This window comes from Lissotriton helveticus, chromosome 12, assembly GCF_964261635.1.
Source record: "Lissotriton helveticus chromosome 12, aLisHel1.1, whole genome shotgun sequence".
Classification (NCBI taxonomy): domain Eukaryota; kingdom Metazoa; phylum Chordata; class Amphibia; order Caudata; family Salamandridae; genus Lissotriton; species Lissotriton helveticus.
This window is the reverse complement of record NC_136073.1, coordinates 556053033-556069263: the sequence shown is the minus strand read 5'-3', so window position 1 is coordinate 556069263 and position 16231 is coordinate 556053033. Positions and strand designations below refer to the sequence as shown.

General features: G+C 41.6%; 1 protein-coding gene across 3 annotated transcripts in view; it reads left to right on the top strand.

The window, feature by feature from the left end:
- LOC144798761 (uncharacterized) overlaps nucleotides 1-16231 on the top strand; it is a 1691129-nt gene that overhangs the window by 1509490 nt on the left and 165408 nt on the right. For all 3 annotated transcript variants that reach the window (XM_078669781.1, XM_078669783.1, XM_078669782.1), the window contains one exon: nucleotides 11255-11364. In XM_078669781.1, coding sequence (XP_078525907.1) covers nucleotides 11255-11364 — 110 coding nt within the window. The remainder of the gene's footprint in view (nucleotides 1-11254; nucleotides 11365-16231) is intronic.

Here is a 16231-nt window from a genome sequence, read left to right as displayed (position 1 = left end):
CCTTCTAATGTGCTGCATAGTTTCGCGGCCATGAAGTTAATAAATTCAGTCAAATGGTTCCGTATTTCGTATGTCCTAACTCACCTGAGTGCGGTCAGGCGTCCATCGTCCCTGCGTCTCAGTGTCCGTTGTGGCTTCCAAACGCCATATTGTTATTGACATGCAATTTATGCATGTGTCCGGCCAGGATCAATAATCTGTGCCATCTTAGAGTGGTTTAAGAATTCAAAATAAATTAGAACCATATATCAGAGTCGCTACACAAGTAATCTAGCACCAACCTACTTATATCAAATACGAGTACTATAGGTATGCGATGTGTAGATTTTTATATATCTGGCGTCAACCATAAATCGTCGCCATCTTGAAGCAGTGTAAATGGAACATAAATAATGAAAATTGTATTGTGGTCACTGTGTTACTCATCTGGCACAGCCAAGTATGCATCCAAATACTGACATGACTGCTGATGCAAGTCCAAACAGTAGAGCTCCAGGTTCTAAAGCTAATATTAGTGTCTTATCGTGTCCGTGTGTATTTCAGTGGAAGTGACGGCGTATATCCCATTATCCACACCATATTGGAGTAGTCTCTCCCATTATCAAATATTTAAAGGCCCGTGCGTGAATGCAGGGGCCATGCTGATCTTCTCTATATATGCTGCATGTCCATGATTAGATTTTTCTTGCTAAGGCGCCAAAGTCACAGTGGGTTAATAGACCCCACCCTCGCCTAACTTCCTTAAAACTTGTATCTCAACTCAATAACATCAAGATCCCCCATCCATATTCCAATCCTGTTAAAGTTAAACCATAAACTCCATCTAAGATGGAATAACAGTGATCTCCACTCGGAGATAGACAACTGTGTGTGTCAATCTTAAAGTAAAAATTGTGTGTGTCAATCTCAAAGTAAAATTTGTAACTTAATATTTGAACCCTAAATAGAACTGATACCCAAAACCAGTGTATTTTTCTGCACCGTGAACCATTATCTACACAATATGTTTAGTGGTGTCCTGGGAGCAGTTACCATTAGAAACACCTCACATCATTTGAACATGCAGTAGGTATTTGATTAAGGGTAACATCAATAATTACTATTGAGTGGTGAGAGAAGCTCAATACTGTCAGTAAGTTGATTTGAAGAAAAGTAAATCAGTATCATTTAAGAAAACAAGCCGCCACAGAAAGTTGGATGTACATAGTATCTTTCACCTGTCTCCTAAAAAGTAATGAAGGTCATGGTCTGTGTTTAACCCAGTCACAGCCGTATGGAAACGCAGAATCCATTTTGCTTCACATCTCATAAGGGTCAATTCTCTGTTTCCTCCCTCGGATCTCGTGGTATAAGGTCTGTACCAAAGAATTCAAAGTTCTTATGTGGCTCTGTTTGTTACATTCTCTTATGTGTACTTTCTACTGGGTATCTAGGGTCCTGCATTTTTTACAGACCTCATGTGTTCTAAGCCCTGAAGAAGTCGTAGGGTGACCACACCTGAAGTGTTGGCTGGTGTAAGGCTGAAATACATATCTGAATAAAATGATGATTTGATGACAAGAGGATAATGATCTGATTACTATTGTTTTACTTTTTTGGGACACTTACGGTGTATGTGCCAAGGGCGTTGGTTAGCAAAATGTATTTAGTATCATTATAAATGTCTGTGATGTAATACTTCATTACTGACATTAGTTAAGTTATAATTTTCTAATATATAGAATAGCCGCTTAAGAGGGCATGGTGTCTTAAAGTACTATTTGTATCTTTTAAATGTGTTTTATTGCATGGCAACTATGACTGAATCTCTTTAATACATGCATAATTTTTTTAATATAAGCTCAAGTATCCACTCCAGCATTCACTGCTTTGAAGTGGCGGAAGCATGCTGATTGATAGGAATATGTGCTTTATATATGAACAAATGAATTATGATGTAGTTATATTATATGCATCTCTAATATACATAGCAAAGGATTTACTTCAGTTTTGATGGGAGAATTGACCGATTCTTAATACGGTCAAGATAATTTTTAGGATAGAGGGTTTATTGAGTGCATTATATATAGTAGACATCTTGGTGTTGTTGAACACTAAACAGTTTGTTTTCATGTGCTTTAATATGGGAAAACTCCTAATTTTCAGATGTCGGTCTGCTGAGAAAGGCCTTGCAATAGACTCTATGACAGGCAAGTAGCCTAGATCAGAAGATACATATCACCAATTCTAGCTTTCCTAGTGATGAGAACTGCAAGGTACAAACTGGAGGAATATTGAATGACAGGGCAAGTGGACAAGATTTTCAATATGGGCACTGGCAAGGTGGATCATGACTGATACAGGAGTTTCTGGATAAGAATTTCTGATTTACCAGTTGCTGTCCCTGTCAGTGCATTGGTGCAAGATTTGGCTGCATATGGTCATTTGTCACTCTTCATCAGTCTTAGAGGTAGATGAGATGGCACATTTTGGATTAATTGATGTTTGAGCGTAACATACTGTAGCCCACCAAAGTAATTGGCATTTCAGTAACCTAGTTGATTGAATACAAAGTCATGCACAATATGCACTCTATAAGAGAATGTAAAAAGGTGAACGAGTTTCAATAGTAAATACAGTTATTATAGACAGTTGTTAACATCATATTCATCACTGGGTGTAGATTTTGTACAGAGTACTTAATAAATCCCAGATTATTTACTGCTGGGAGACAGTTTGAAGAGACCCATGAAAAGCTGGCCATATGTTTTGACCATAATTGAGTTTCAGTGAAAGACGCAAGAATTTCTTCATATTCCTATAGAGCTTGGGTTTTTAAGAAACATCCAATCATCAACAGCTCGATAGTAGTGTTCCCTTATAGGGAAGCGTACGCACATTCGCTGAGCAATCATCAACAGCTCTCAGGTATGATTGAAACCTTTTTAATGAAAGCTTCTGTCTTTCCCCTCTTTAAGTATAACCTACTTTTCCTTGGCATGCTTATAGAACCAGTACTCTAAGGACTCTTACAGAAGTCCCAATAGTGCACATAAAATTCAAAATGAAGGTGGAACAGAGCAGAGTCATGTGCCACCCCACTCAATAACAAGCAACATGTAGATGTGTAGGAAGGAATGGCCAGCTGGGTATATGACAATAATATTCTGACCAAGGTCCAATATGGTTTTTGACCGGGTTGTTCAATGGAGGACCAGAGTTTAAATTTGTACATGCTCTTGAATAAGTACACAGTCTCCCGTACTGGCACCCTCTACTTAGCTTTCATGGATCTGTCATCCGCGTTTGATCGCCTTAACAGATCCAAGCTCTGTCAGTTAATGCTCTCTATTTGCATCGATAGAAACACTGTTCTGTTTTCAAGGGATCTCCATAGAGACACAAAAGCTGTAGTACTCTATTCTAAGGATCTCAAAGTATCCAGTGAGTTTTGTATTCAGAGAGGGGTCCATCAAGTATGTATCCTGGCCCTTTTTCTTTTTAATTTGTATATTAATAACTTGGAGCAGGCCTTTTTTAAATGAAATACTGACTCCCCCCCAGGTGGGCAAGCGAAGTTTGCTTGTCAAATCAAATTAACTTATTTGGTCATACGACCATTAAAGTGCACAGTAATAAATACATTAAAACATATTAAAACACCATTAATATATACAGTAGTAAAATTAATTTGCCTTAAACAGTATCCGCTTAATGACCAGTATGTGCAGTGTGGGTTTCATTTCCATATTTCTGACCTACTCAATCAGGCTACATCAAAAAGTGACAACATTATTTGATTTCTAGTGGTCAATAAACAGCTTAGATCTGCTATTTGGTGACATCACCAATGTTCTAAGTGTATGCAATCATATGAACAATATAAAACATCCATAGATTAAAACATGTCAATATTACATTATCATGTCTATAAATAGTAAGTGCCTCAATAATCGTCAATCCATGCTATCAGGTATCAATATCATAATAATAAATTAATCTTCAAACAATTGCAACTCATAATCAAAGTGCTGTGTGTGAATTTTGCCTGTCCTTCTGACGACAGCAAGGGGTTTACAATGCTTATTGAACTCCTTTATAAACTTCCTTTATAAACTTCATGGAGGACTTGGACTTGCTGGTCAACAAAAGCAAATCATTTATCATGCAGGTGGGCTAGTATCTAGTTAAGCCCTGCACCTTTTTGGTTGGGGCAAAGCCGGTCCCAAAGACCGATGTCTTTTCATATCTAGGGGTGGTGTTTGATGCTGCCCTGATTTGACGTCCCTTGACAAGTCAAAAGAAACGGTAGTTTGCAAGGGCTATTGCGTCTGTCCTTCATTTTGCCTCCAGACTAGGAAGTAGACTGATCGTGGCACTTTTGCAGATTTGCAAAGCAAAATGAATATCGAAGGTCACCTACGGGAGTGAGATTTGGGGTTATATCGAGCACAATGTATTGCAATCTGTTGAAAGCACTTTTTTAGACAGATTCTCTGCTTACTCCAATGTATTCCATCGTTTATAGCCCATGAAGAACTTGGGATGACCTTCCTCTCAGATGTGCTGGCCTTTCGTCCATTGTCAATATGGATGAAAATGGATGAAGAAGGGAGCCAACATAAGTAAAGAAATTCTGAGGGAATGTCTTTCCCTTGATTATTTTAACTGTATTTGCTGGTTAAGGTATATTAAAGAAAGTCTTTCCAGCATGGGAAGGACTGATCTATTTCAGAAACTAGAGGGAATATGTAGAAAGGATATGTATTGGGTAAAGGAGACTTCTGCAAAATGTGCACATGGGCCAGGGAAGAAGAGGAGTTGAGGAAGCCCAGTGTTCATAGGTATTCCCTGTTGAAGACGGTGCCATTCACTGAGCCCTATCTCTTATGGTTCAAAAGTGCCCATGAATGCTTTATATTGACTCGACTGCGTCTTTACCTTTTTCATTATCTCTTAGTTCATCCTCGTGGTGCATATAGAGGGCAGTGTCTCTTACCCTGTGGCTGCGACGGAAGGTCTCCACAGGATATGATTCACTTTTTAATGTTTTGTATTTTGTATGAGGTCCTAAGCAAGTCTTTTATCATTCCTATTCTTAAGAAAGTCAAGTTTAGGCATGCTAGACCAGCTTTTATCTTTATAAAGCTGCTTTCAAGTAACTCAGTATTATACACCCTTAGCTTTTTTAGGGCTGCAATTTACCTTAGGTCCAGCTGCGATTCATTTTAATGGTTGATCTGGGTTACCATGATAATATGAAATCGTTTTTATTATGGAATCATTAAAAGTGTTTACTATTTAACTCTGCATTATGTATTGCTAGTGTTAAATTATTTCATGGAGTCTTTTTTAAGGTTTGTTTGACTTTTAAGGTTTTCTTGTAAAAACCTAATAAAGTTGATGATGATGATGACGACACGTGCATTGGGGTATTATTTCACCACCATATTCCTCAAACTAACTGCAGCCAGTATACATTTATGTAGCATTGTGCAAATAAATTCAGTTTGCAATAGTTGCAGGTAATATAAGGCTGGTCTACACTTTTTAATATTCAAAGACCTGAGCAATGTATTCTCTGCCGACCACACGCTTGACCCCATTTTCTCCGCAAGCTCCTACGTCTCCTTCAACCACACCACCGAACTCCATTGGACCGACCACCTCTGCATCCACTTCACCTTCCGGAAACACACCACGCACCACCGCACCCAACAGATCCCTCGCCGCTGCTGTAGCAAAATCACCGAAAACCAGCTACCCACCACCCTCGCCCGGAGCCAACCCACCGACCCAGACACCGTGGCCCGCAACCTAAGACAGTGGATTGACGTGTGCGCCAACACTCTCGTCCCGACCAAGAAACCTTCCAACAGACACACCAGCAAGAAAGCCAGCTGGTTCACTGAGGACCTCCAGGCCTCCAAGCAAACTTGCATGGTACCTTGAACCGACACCGGACAACTACGCAGCCCACAAGAACGCCACCCGCAGACACCATTACCTCATCAGATCCGCCAAAAGGGCCTCCTTCAAAGACCGCCTAGATGACAACGCACACAACAGCAAAGAGCTCTTCAACATCGTGAAGGAACTCTCCAACCCCAGCTCCAACACCAACACCATCCCACCTTCGCAAGACCTATGCGACTCCCTCGCCACCTTCTTCCATAGCAAGATCGCAGACATCCATGACAGCTTCAACACCCTGACGCCCAGACATCCACCGAGATCTCCGACCCCACGGTCACCACCCTCACTGATCCCCTGCTCTGCTGGACCAACATAAACAACAATGACACCATCAAAATCATGAACACCATCCACTTCGGATCTCCGTCAGACCCTTGCCCACACCACATCTTCAACAAAGCCAGTGCCACCATCGCACCCCATCTCCGGAGAGCCATCAACATCTCCTTCAAGACAGCGACTTTCCCGGAAAGCTGGAAACACGCCGAGATCAACGCCTTACTCAAAAAACACAAGGCTGACCCCAAGGGCCTCAAGAACTTCCGACCCATCTCCCTGCTCCTGTTCCCGGCGGAGGTCATTGAGAAGACCGTCAACAGACAACTGACCCGCTACCTCAAGGAAAACAGCATCCAGGACCCATCCCAGTCCGGTTTCCGCAGCAACCACAGCACTGAAACTGCACTCATGGCCGCCACCGATGACATCAGGGCGCTGCTGGACAATGGCGAAACCGCGGCCCTCATCCTCCTGAACCTGTCAGCCACCTTCAACACAGTCTGCCACCGCACCCTTCGCACACGCCTCCACGATGCTGGGATCCGAGACAAGGCTCTGGACTGGACCACCTCCTTCCTCTCCGGCAGAACCCAGAGCATCCGCCTCCCCCTTTTTGCTTCGAAGGCACCAAGATCATCTGCGGCGTACCCCAGGGCTCATCCCTCAGCCCGACATTGTTCTACATCTACATGGCACCTCTCGCCCACGTCGCTCAACTGCACGACCTCAACATAATTTCCTTCGCCGACGACACCTAGCTGATCCTCTCCCTCACCAAAGACCCCCTCACCACCAAAACCAACCTTTACGAAGGAATGAAAGCCGTCGCCAAGTGGATGAAGAACAGCCGACTGAAGCTAAACTCGGACAAAACAGAAGTCTTCGACCTCGGCTCCACCCCCTCGGCCTGGGAAGACTCCTGGTGGCCAACCGCACTGGGAACAGCACTAACACCCACCAACCATGCACGCAACCTGGGGTTCATCCTCGACTCTACTCTCTCCATGACAAAACAGGTCAACACCGTCTCGTCCTCCTGCTTCAACACCCTGGGCATGCTCCGCAAGATCTACAAGTGGATCCCATCAGAAACAAGAAGAACGGTCACCCAGGCCCTCGTCAGCAGCAGGCAGTGCCACCATCGCACCCCATCTCCGGAGAGCCATCAACATCTCCTTCAAGACAGCGACTTTCCCGGAAAGCTGGAAACACGCCGAGATCAACGCCTTACTCAAAAAACACAAGGCTGACCCCAAGGGCCTCAAGAATTTCCGACCCATCTCCCTGCTCCTGTTCCCGGCGGAGGTCATTGAGAAGACCGTCAACAGACAACTGACCCGCTACCTCAAGGAAAACAGCATCCAGGACCCATCCCAGTCCGGTTTCCGCAGCAACCACAGCACTGAAACTGCACTCATGGCCGCCACCGATGACATCAGGGCCCTGCTGGACAATGGCGAAACCGCGGCCCTCATCCTCCTGAACCTGCCAGCCACCTTCAACACAGTCTGCCACCGCGCCCTTCGCACACGCCTCCACGATGCTGGGATCCGAGACAAGGCTCTGGACTGGACCACCTCCTTCCTCTCCGGCAGAACCCAGAGCATCCGCCTCCCCCCTTTTTGCTTCGAAGGCACCAAGATCATCTGCGGCGTACCCCAGGGCTCATCCCTCAGCCCGACATTGTTCTACATCTACATGGCACCTCTCGCCCACGTCGCTCAACTGCACGACCTCAACATAATTTCCTTCGCCGACGACACCTAGCTGATCCTCTCCCTCACCAAAGACCCCCTCACCACCAAAACCAACCTTTACGAAGGAATGAAAGCCGTAGCCAAGTGGATGAAGAACAGCCGACTGAAGCTAAACTCGGACAAAACAGAAGTCTTCGACCTCGGCTCCACCCCCTCGGCCTGGGAAGACTCCTGGTGGCCAACCGCACTGGGAACAGCACTAACACCCACCAACCATGCACGCAACCTGGGGTTCATCCTCGACTCTACTCTCTCCATGACAAAACAGGTCAACACCGTCTCGTCCTCCTGCTTCAACACCCTGGGCATGCTCCGCAAGATCTACAGGTGGATCCCATCAGAAACAAGAAGAACGGTCACCCAGGCCCTCGTCAGCAGCAGGCTGGACTACGGTAACGCCCTCTACACTGGAGCCTCGGCCAAACTCCTGATACGTCTTCAACGGATTTAGAACGCCTCTGCACGCCTGATCCTCGACATCCCTCACCGCAGCCACATCACACCCCACCTGAGAGACCTGCACTGGCTTCCCATCAACAAGAGGAGCACCTTCAAGCTCCTCATCCATGCACACAAGGCACTCCACAACACCGGACCAGCATACCTCATTAGACTTCTCACCTTCTACACCCCCAACCGCCAGCTCCGCTCCACCAATCTACCAAGAGTGACCTCCGGAGGCAGATCGTTCTCCCACCTCGCTGCCAGGACCTGGAACACCCTCCCCATCCTCCTACGGCAGACCCAGGACCTGCTAACCTTCAGAAGACTACTCAAGACCTGACTATTCGAGCAATAGCAGCATCCACCCCTAGCGCCTTGAGACCCTCATGGGTGAGTAGCGCACTCTACAAATGAATGATTGATTGATTGATTGATATTGCTTCCTGAGCACAGCATACAGGTGGCACAAAAAGTGTAACATTGATTGGTTTGATATAGATTTACACGGACATGTCTCTAAGCCTGAGTCACTATATGTGTGTCTGGGATAAAAGACTAAAAGGAAAGCTAAATTAAATAGAAATCTAAGCATGAAAAAACGCTGATGATGACATGTTAGTGACTAAAGGTAGGGCTCCATGCAATCTGTTTTTACTAACAATTGATGGGCAGCCACACTCTTTTATCAAGCTCTTAAAATTCCCTTCGTCCCTGCAAGGAGAGAAATTCAGCTGTTAGACAATTTTGGGGCAAAACAGTGATATTGTGTGGTCAATAAATGCATTCAGGCCTCCCAAGCAGAGAAGATTGTTCCTTAATATACCTCAGCCATGATATGGGGTGAGCTTAATCAAGCCGTAAGCAGTCAATGTTTGTTTCCTGGTTCAGGTGTGCTTCTTGCTAGGACCAGATAGAGTACCACAGCATAAATGTTGCTAATTGAACGTGGTCCTCTTTGTACGTTACCAAAAGAAAAGCACACAACGCTGACCAAGATTAAGTACTTCAATCCCAGTTGCTTTTTAGAGTGAGTGTTCTGTGCATCTATTCCAGCACTCGCCGTCGTTGAGTGCCACTGTCATGAAATGATTCTTTAGAAAGGAAGGTGCACCAAGAGAACACATTGAATCCATCAGTCTTCTTTATTCAAAACATATTTTAAAACTGACACACATCCAACAAGTTTCGTTCCTTTGTGCAGAAGGAACTTCATCAGGGCTTTAAATATGATGTAGAGTAGTCACTATCAAAACCATTAATGTATATCAATGTAATCCGGGTGTTCAAGTCACATGGAGGGGAAGTAGAATCAGATCCCGGCTTAGATTGTTAATGATATGAGGAGTGTTCATACACCATCCATGTGCTGGGTAGAGAAAATATAGTCCCGGAGTTACACTCTCAGTTGGGGGGAAGATTAATACGATCCCAGCTTTAGAATTTGGACACAATAGCAGATCATAGTAATAGCATGGTAACCGGCAGCAATGTACGGTAGGCGCAGTTCTGCATGACAAGCATAAGTAGATAAATTAGTGGAGGCAGATAATAATCTCTTCAAAAACTTAATCTCACTGGTCTGCAGGTGCGAAGTGTTTGTGTACTTCCATATTCCTACACTATAAGTACAGACGGAACAACAACATGCCTTATGAATATAACCATTACATCCAGGAGCTTAGAGGAGAACTGTAATTACAAGTAAATAACTTTTTCATCTTGACCCGTTTAGAGAGGAATTTGGAGAGACAATCTAAAGATGCATTGTCTTGGTTTGGTTTACACAGCTCAGCTGATGACAGTCAATTATGTGAGCATCACTAGAGAGGAGGTTTGGCTCAGCCCACATGTTGTGAGCCATGAGTACATGTTTTGATTGGGCAGAAGTTGCATGCTTCTACATTTCTCGCCATCCAGCAATTGTTATCATTTTGTATATTTATCCAGCCGCCTAGGCTTGGACTTTTCAGGGGCATACACATGAATTTGGAATGTTATTAAAAGTGTCTTAGATAACTAGATAATATATTTTGTTGTCTCCGGCAGCAGCACAGATAGGAGGAAGACAGTCATTAATTGAAATGTTTCTTTTTAGGTCTGACTTGATCATGCAACTGACACCTGATCTTTTAACCTATTCCAGTATTATTTAACAGTTCTTTGCTTCCACACAAATACATATTTATACCCATACTATTCATCTGTAATGCTTCACTTTACAACTTGCCTTCAAAGCCAGAACTTTTGGCATTGCCAGTGCTTCTTATATAAGAGGTTTTAGCAATGCAAATGCACTTTCTGAGGCCATATTGTATAGGGCAATACTGAGATGTCATGCTGACTTTGCTCCACTGCTTGATATAACTAAAACCATATGTTCAATTTAGTGACATTGGGTTGAAGTAAATGTATATTTTAGATTGATGAACTTTTGGCTATATGGATAATCTGCTGGTTTATGACTGTATATATGTTTTGTATAATTAATGGTGTAATGTTACATTCAATGCATTTGACAATTTGAATAACCTTATTTTTGTTTGACGGACTGATATTAAAAGTGGGGTTGAACTCATGTAACATATTATAATTCTACTCATTTGAATTTCACTTAGTGTACTGTGCAGTTATCAGCCAGATGTATATCCCACATTTCACACATAGAGATACATCTGCATCTCTTAATGGCATTGAATAGTTACTAATCACGTGCTCTACTAAATCAATGAAGAAGTTGTCGAAACTTTGCACAAAACAAACTAATATACTCTCTGTTATTGTCTCAATTCATCTTTATCAAAATGTGTTTTTACTTTCAGTAGATGATCAAGAAAACATAATAATTCAACTTAACTTGGAATTTATTGAAAAGATGCAGCGATGTCCAGGAATGGAAGATAGCCAAATCGAAGTAAAAGAACTTGTCCAGGTAGAGTTTAAAAATCAAAAAACAAACAAAAACTGCCTCCAAACATTATGGGGCTAAGGATTAGTCCAGTAAGACCACATCAACAAAATAGTTACAAGTATTGTCTATTGGCAGAGGGGATGGAGCGGTTGCTGCTTGGCATTGACAGTTTATTCATAAATGCAAAGCAAGTTAAGGACTAAAGGAACAGTTGCATACACATTTGTTGAGGGAAATGACCAACAGCGCGAACATTGGACCACTTTATCATCAATAGCTCTATTGCTGATGTTAACAAAGTGCCAAAACTGTCATCTGCTTCCAAGACACGTATTCTGCCTACATCCCCTTTGCCATTGAAGTATGCTATTTGCACATGATCTATGTTCTTATAATCCAAAGGCATTCAACAACTATAAAACATTGTCGGTGCCTGTACTAATGGTAGTCACTCTTCCATGTTTCTTGTTCAAGATGGACATGAGAGTGTCCTCCATGATATGTTCACCTTCAGGGAGGAGGCTTTCATTGATTTCTTACACTGTGCCATTACTTCCACAGGTCTCCACAATATGGGAGATATTAAGGCTACCCATCTTGGAGAAATCATTATTGAATAATTATACTTATTGATGGGATCTCCCCCAGAAGGAGGTATTGCAATTCCATGAGCCTTGTGATCATTGGATGGGCATGTTTTCAACTGATTTTTAAATGAGTTTTCTGATCTTTATGTCCCTCTGACACTACAGAAGTAAAATAGAATGATTATGTAATTTAAGGGGAAGGAACCCCAAGAAAACCTCATAAAGATTAACCTTTGAAAGACATTGAAAACTCTCAAACACTTTTGAAAAAGGGTTTAACCCTGTTTGGTGAAAATGGCATCCTCTGAGTCTGCGGGGATTCCCTTGGCTTTAGGTACCTCAGTGGATCTCTCCTTTTTCTCTGAGACAGCTTGGTAAGCTCCTGGCACGACTTCCCATCCCTTTTGCCTTGCAGTACCTTTGCAGCATTTAACATTACTCCAGATTTGCTCTGCCTGGGTTCTAGTTAAAAAGGGGCACACTTAAGTTATGTAGAGTTGTAAAAAATTTGATCCGTTATTGGTCAACATATCTATAAGGACATGGGTGGAGATAGAGCGAAGGGTATACCACCCAATCCAAGATGGAGGGAGATGGATGCAGTGCATTATTAATGGTGTTATTATCGAGCTTCCAAGATTTAACCTATTTTATTGTGTTATTCAAATTACATTTCGTGTTTTTTAGTACATATTAACCCACCAGCCAGTAAATTTGTTTTACAGTTACTACACTTTAACTTTGCTGATAGTTTTGTTATCCCTAAGTCCGTTATTGTTCTCCTTATCTACCGCCACTATTTCTTCATTATATAAAGTTTGTTAAATATTTAACATCCAGATTAGGGTTTCTGTTTGTTCCTCTTCTTGGATCTTTTTATACACCTTGTTCTTTGTAGCTTTAGCTAAGTATCCTATATGGTTCCCCTGGAATCTGTTTATGATGATAGCTTCTTCTTACTGAAATTGACTTCTTTTTGGAGGTGCTCAAATGCCTAGCATTTATGTAATCATTTTGAAACTGGCAATTTGCTATCAAGCGTAGTTTCGCATTGTTGCACTGCCTAATGAAGTATACATGAGTGATTGTTTCAGCCAAGCCTCAATTAGTCACAATACAGGACCTAAAATGCCCACAAATATTAATGAAAATGGTTCGCTGAAGCAAGTGACCTCAGATTTGTTAACCATTCCCTTTTGACACACTTTGAGTTGATGGAGACCATAATAGATTGAAAGAATTCTAAGATGCCATGTTGGTGCATTTTGTATTTTAGCTCCAACAGTTTTCTCAAGACAGATCTAGCTTGGGGTGCTTGATATGCCACACAACGATCACATCTTTAGTGGCGACTCCTCAAGTTACATTTGTAAATACTTTTTGATAATCCCTACATTAACTGATAATCTCCAAATTAACTGGGCAACTCATTTTATGAATCGCTGAGTTCTCCGTTTTTCCATTCTCACTGGTTTTGCACTAGGATGTATTGATCTCCCTCACGAACAATCACAAGTCAAAAAGAGGACATAAAGATTAACTAAATAGTTAATTTGTCCATGGTTCCTGACAAATATTGTGAACCTACCAATTTCTTTAGTATACTAAGGTTATCTACTTTTCTACCTTAGGAGGGTCGTGACTGAGTAATAACTTTGAAGCCTGGCTCTTTATTAGCTTTTGATCATTTTATGTCAATTGGTGAAAAAGAAACATTGCATCAGTAACCTAATGAACGCTTTAAAATGGTTTGATTGTGCCGTTTCTTTCTAGTTCTTTGTGCCTAAGGAAACACTTGACTTTCACTTCAACTCTTTGTGCTCAAAAACACGAGTTACACCCCTGTGCAGATCAAAAAGGCTTAGCTAAGAAAATGTGTAGGTGTCATTGCCCACTACTTCTGATCATTGACATATCAGAGGCTGTGCAAAGATCCCGACTCGTTACTGAATTGAGCCCTAGAGCAGCCTATCATCTGCTGCAAATAAAAAGCAGAGACAGGCAGTAGCTGACCTAAAGATTCTTTGGACAATTGGTCTCAGTGATGTGCCTTCTGTTTTTCAAAGATTCATAGGTTGTATATTTTCTGATATTCTTAACCATAATGAGGTAATCAACTTAGATGATTTATTGATACTTTACTGGAACCATTATGCCCAGTGTAAAAATGAGACTGAACTCTTTAATTATTTAAGATGAGCAATATGTTGTTTGAACTAGAAGTGTGGGACTGAGAAGGAAGAAGAACAATATCTTGCTTTTGCTTGATTCTAGGAAGAAAACTGTTCATTAGATTAGCTGCCACCTACATCAGTAAAAAAATACAGGGGCTCATATAAAGTTTGGAACCATACGTTGAGTTTAGTTTTGAATTAGCTGCTATTTATCAGCAAAACGGGTCCCCCGTCCATGGCAGGATCCTCACTTGGAACAGCTTTAGGGTGCTTGACACAATGTGAGTGGCTCTACCCTACTGAAGGTAGCCAGTGAACCGACAGGGTGTGAAATACAATGTTAGAACAGGTAGTACATGTGCTCAGAGCAAAACAAAACATATGCAATCATTTACACTTTTATGACCCCCTACCTTTTTTACCTAGAGCTTGCCGTACCATACCTTCAGGTTTTATAACAGACCATAAGCATTCAAGTTATTACATTTCTATTTTGGTAACTATGGATACATCTTCTAAGATGGACCATTTTGTCTTTTCAAAAGAATACCTATCACCCTTAGAATGGCACGCCATGTTTACATGGGCTGTCGGGTACTAGTGTCTCTGATCTTAAAGCTGAATGGAGCTCACAGTTTGGCAAGAATGTGCAAATCCTAAGCCATAGATAGGGCTCTAAATCTAGATATTATCCTCAAACTAATGACAAGCACATTGGTTGGATCAGACCCTGTAACAGTGTATATGCTATTACAGCAGCTTCTTGTGTTTTCAACTTTTAAAATGTGGACACTACTACCGCTACACCGCACTTCTTAGGTTTCACAGTTCTTTTGTATGCCAGGGTTTCAACCTCAAGTCTTTCCAGGTTTGTTTTGTCCATCCTCAATGGTGCCCTCAGGTAACAATTTCAAGACACTTACCAGAGCAAAGACTTATCATCATGAGAACCTTCTGAATGCCAAATGTGGAACTCACTGGTAAACACTGATAAACAAAGTACTCCTGTACCACCTTTATAATTTGGTTATGGTTGATGTTTTTCGTCATGCTTTCTTCCTACAAATGGCAATTTCTCTAAATTATGACCTCATTATTTTGGGGGCCGCTTAACATCCTTCACAAACTTAATATCATACTGTAACCCTTCAGTTGTGATTGCCATCGTCTTGGATGTTGCACCCAGTCTTCCATGTTTGTCAGCTCATATCCTTCCTACATAACATCTTCCATCATACTCCTCATGCTTTGGTTGGTCTCTTTGTTGGTAGTCAATAAGAATATATGCTTTATTTTTATTTAATATTTGTTTACTTACTTTTTGTTATTACTTGTCAAGAATAAAACAATTTCTTGGTGAAGAGTATAGTAGACGCACATGTAATCAATTTGTAGTATTTTATTGATACCCTGAGCTGTGTGGAACACCACCAGGTAATCATAAATAATTTAAAGCACACAAACATCTCCGTGACACATATATCCTACAATATATATGTAGCCACTCATGCATTTCACAGAACCCGTTTAGTCACAATTATGATTCTATATAACATTAAATTATTGGCCTATACTAATTTAGACAGTATCTCAGGGTGAACACGATCAAGTAGAAATAACAAGTCCTGGAAAAAAATGCCAGTCTAGAAAGCCTTCAAATATCTGTGCATCAGTGTTGGACATTTTTGTGTCTATTTCTTCTACTATTGACCGTTCTAACATGTCACTAACATGTCACTTATCTAGTCTTTAATCTATGGCTCCTTTTTTGCTAACTAGTTAATCACTATCTATTTTTTTTGCTTATAATAAGACAAATTCAGCTACTTTTTTAGGGTCTTATTGCTATTGGTAAAGGGGGATAAATTCTAGTAAACCTGTTTTTTACATTTCTCCAGTATTCCTGAATAAAAGCGCATCCACATCAAGCAGAAAAATTTCACTGCTTCTGAGTTGGATGAGTAGGATCCATTTTGTGTTGAGGTGTGGAATTTGTATGTGAGGGCATGTAGATTCTGTGTAAAAAAACATATAAGTCGGAACCCTGTAATACTACAAGATTTTTTAACTAATACCAACACTTTGTCTTATTCGTGTGGTGTGTGAATGACTGCTTTGCAGTCTGTT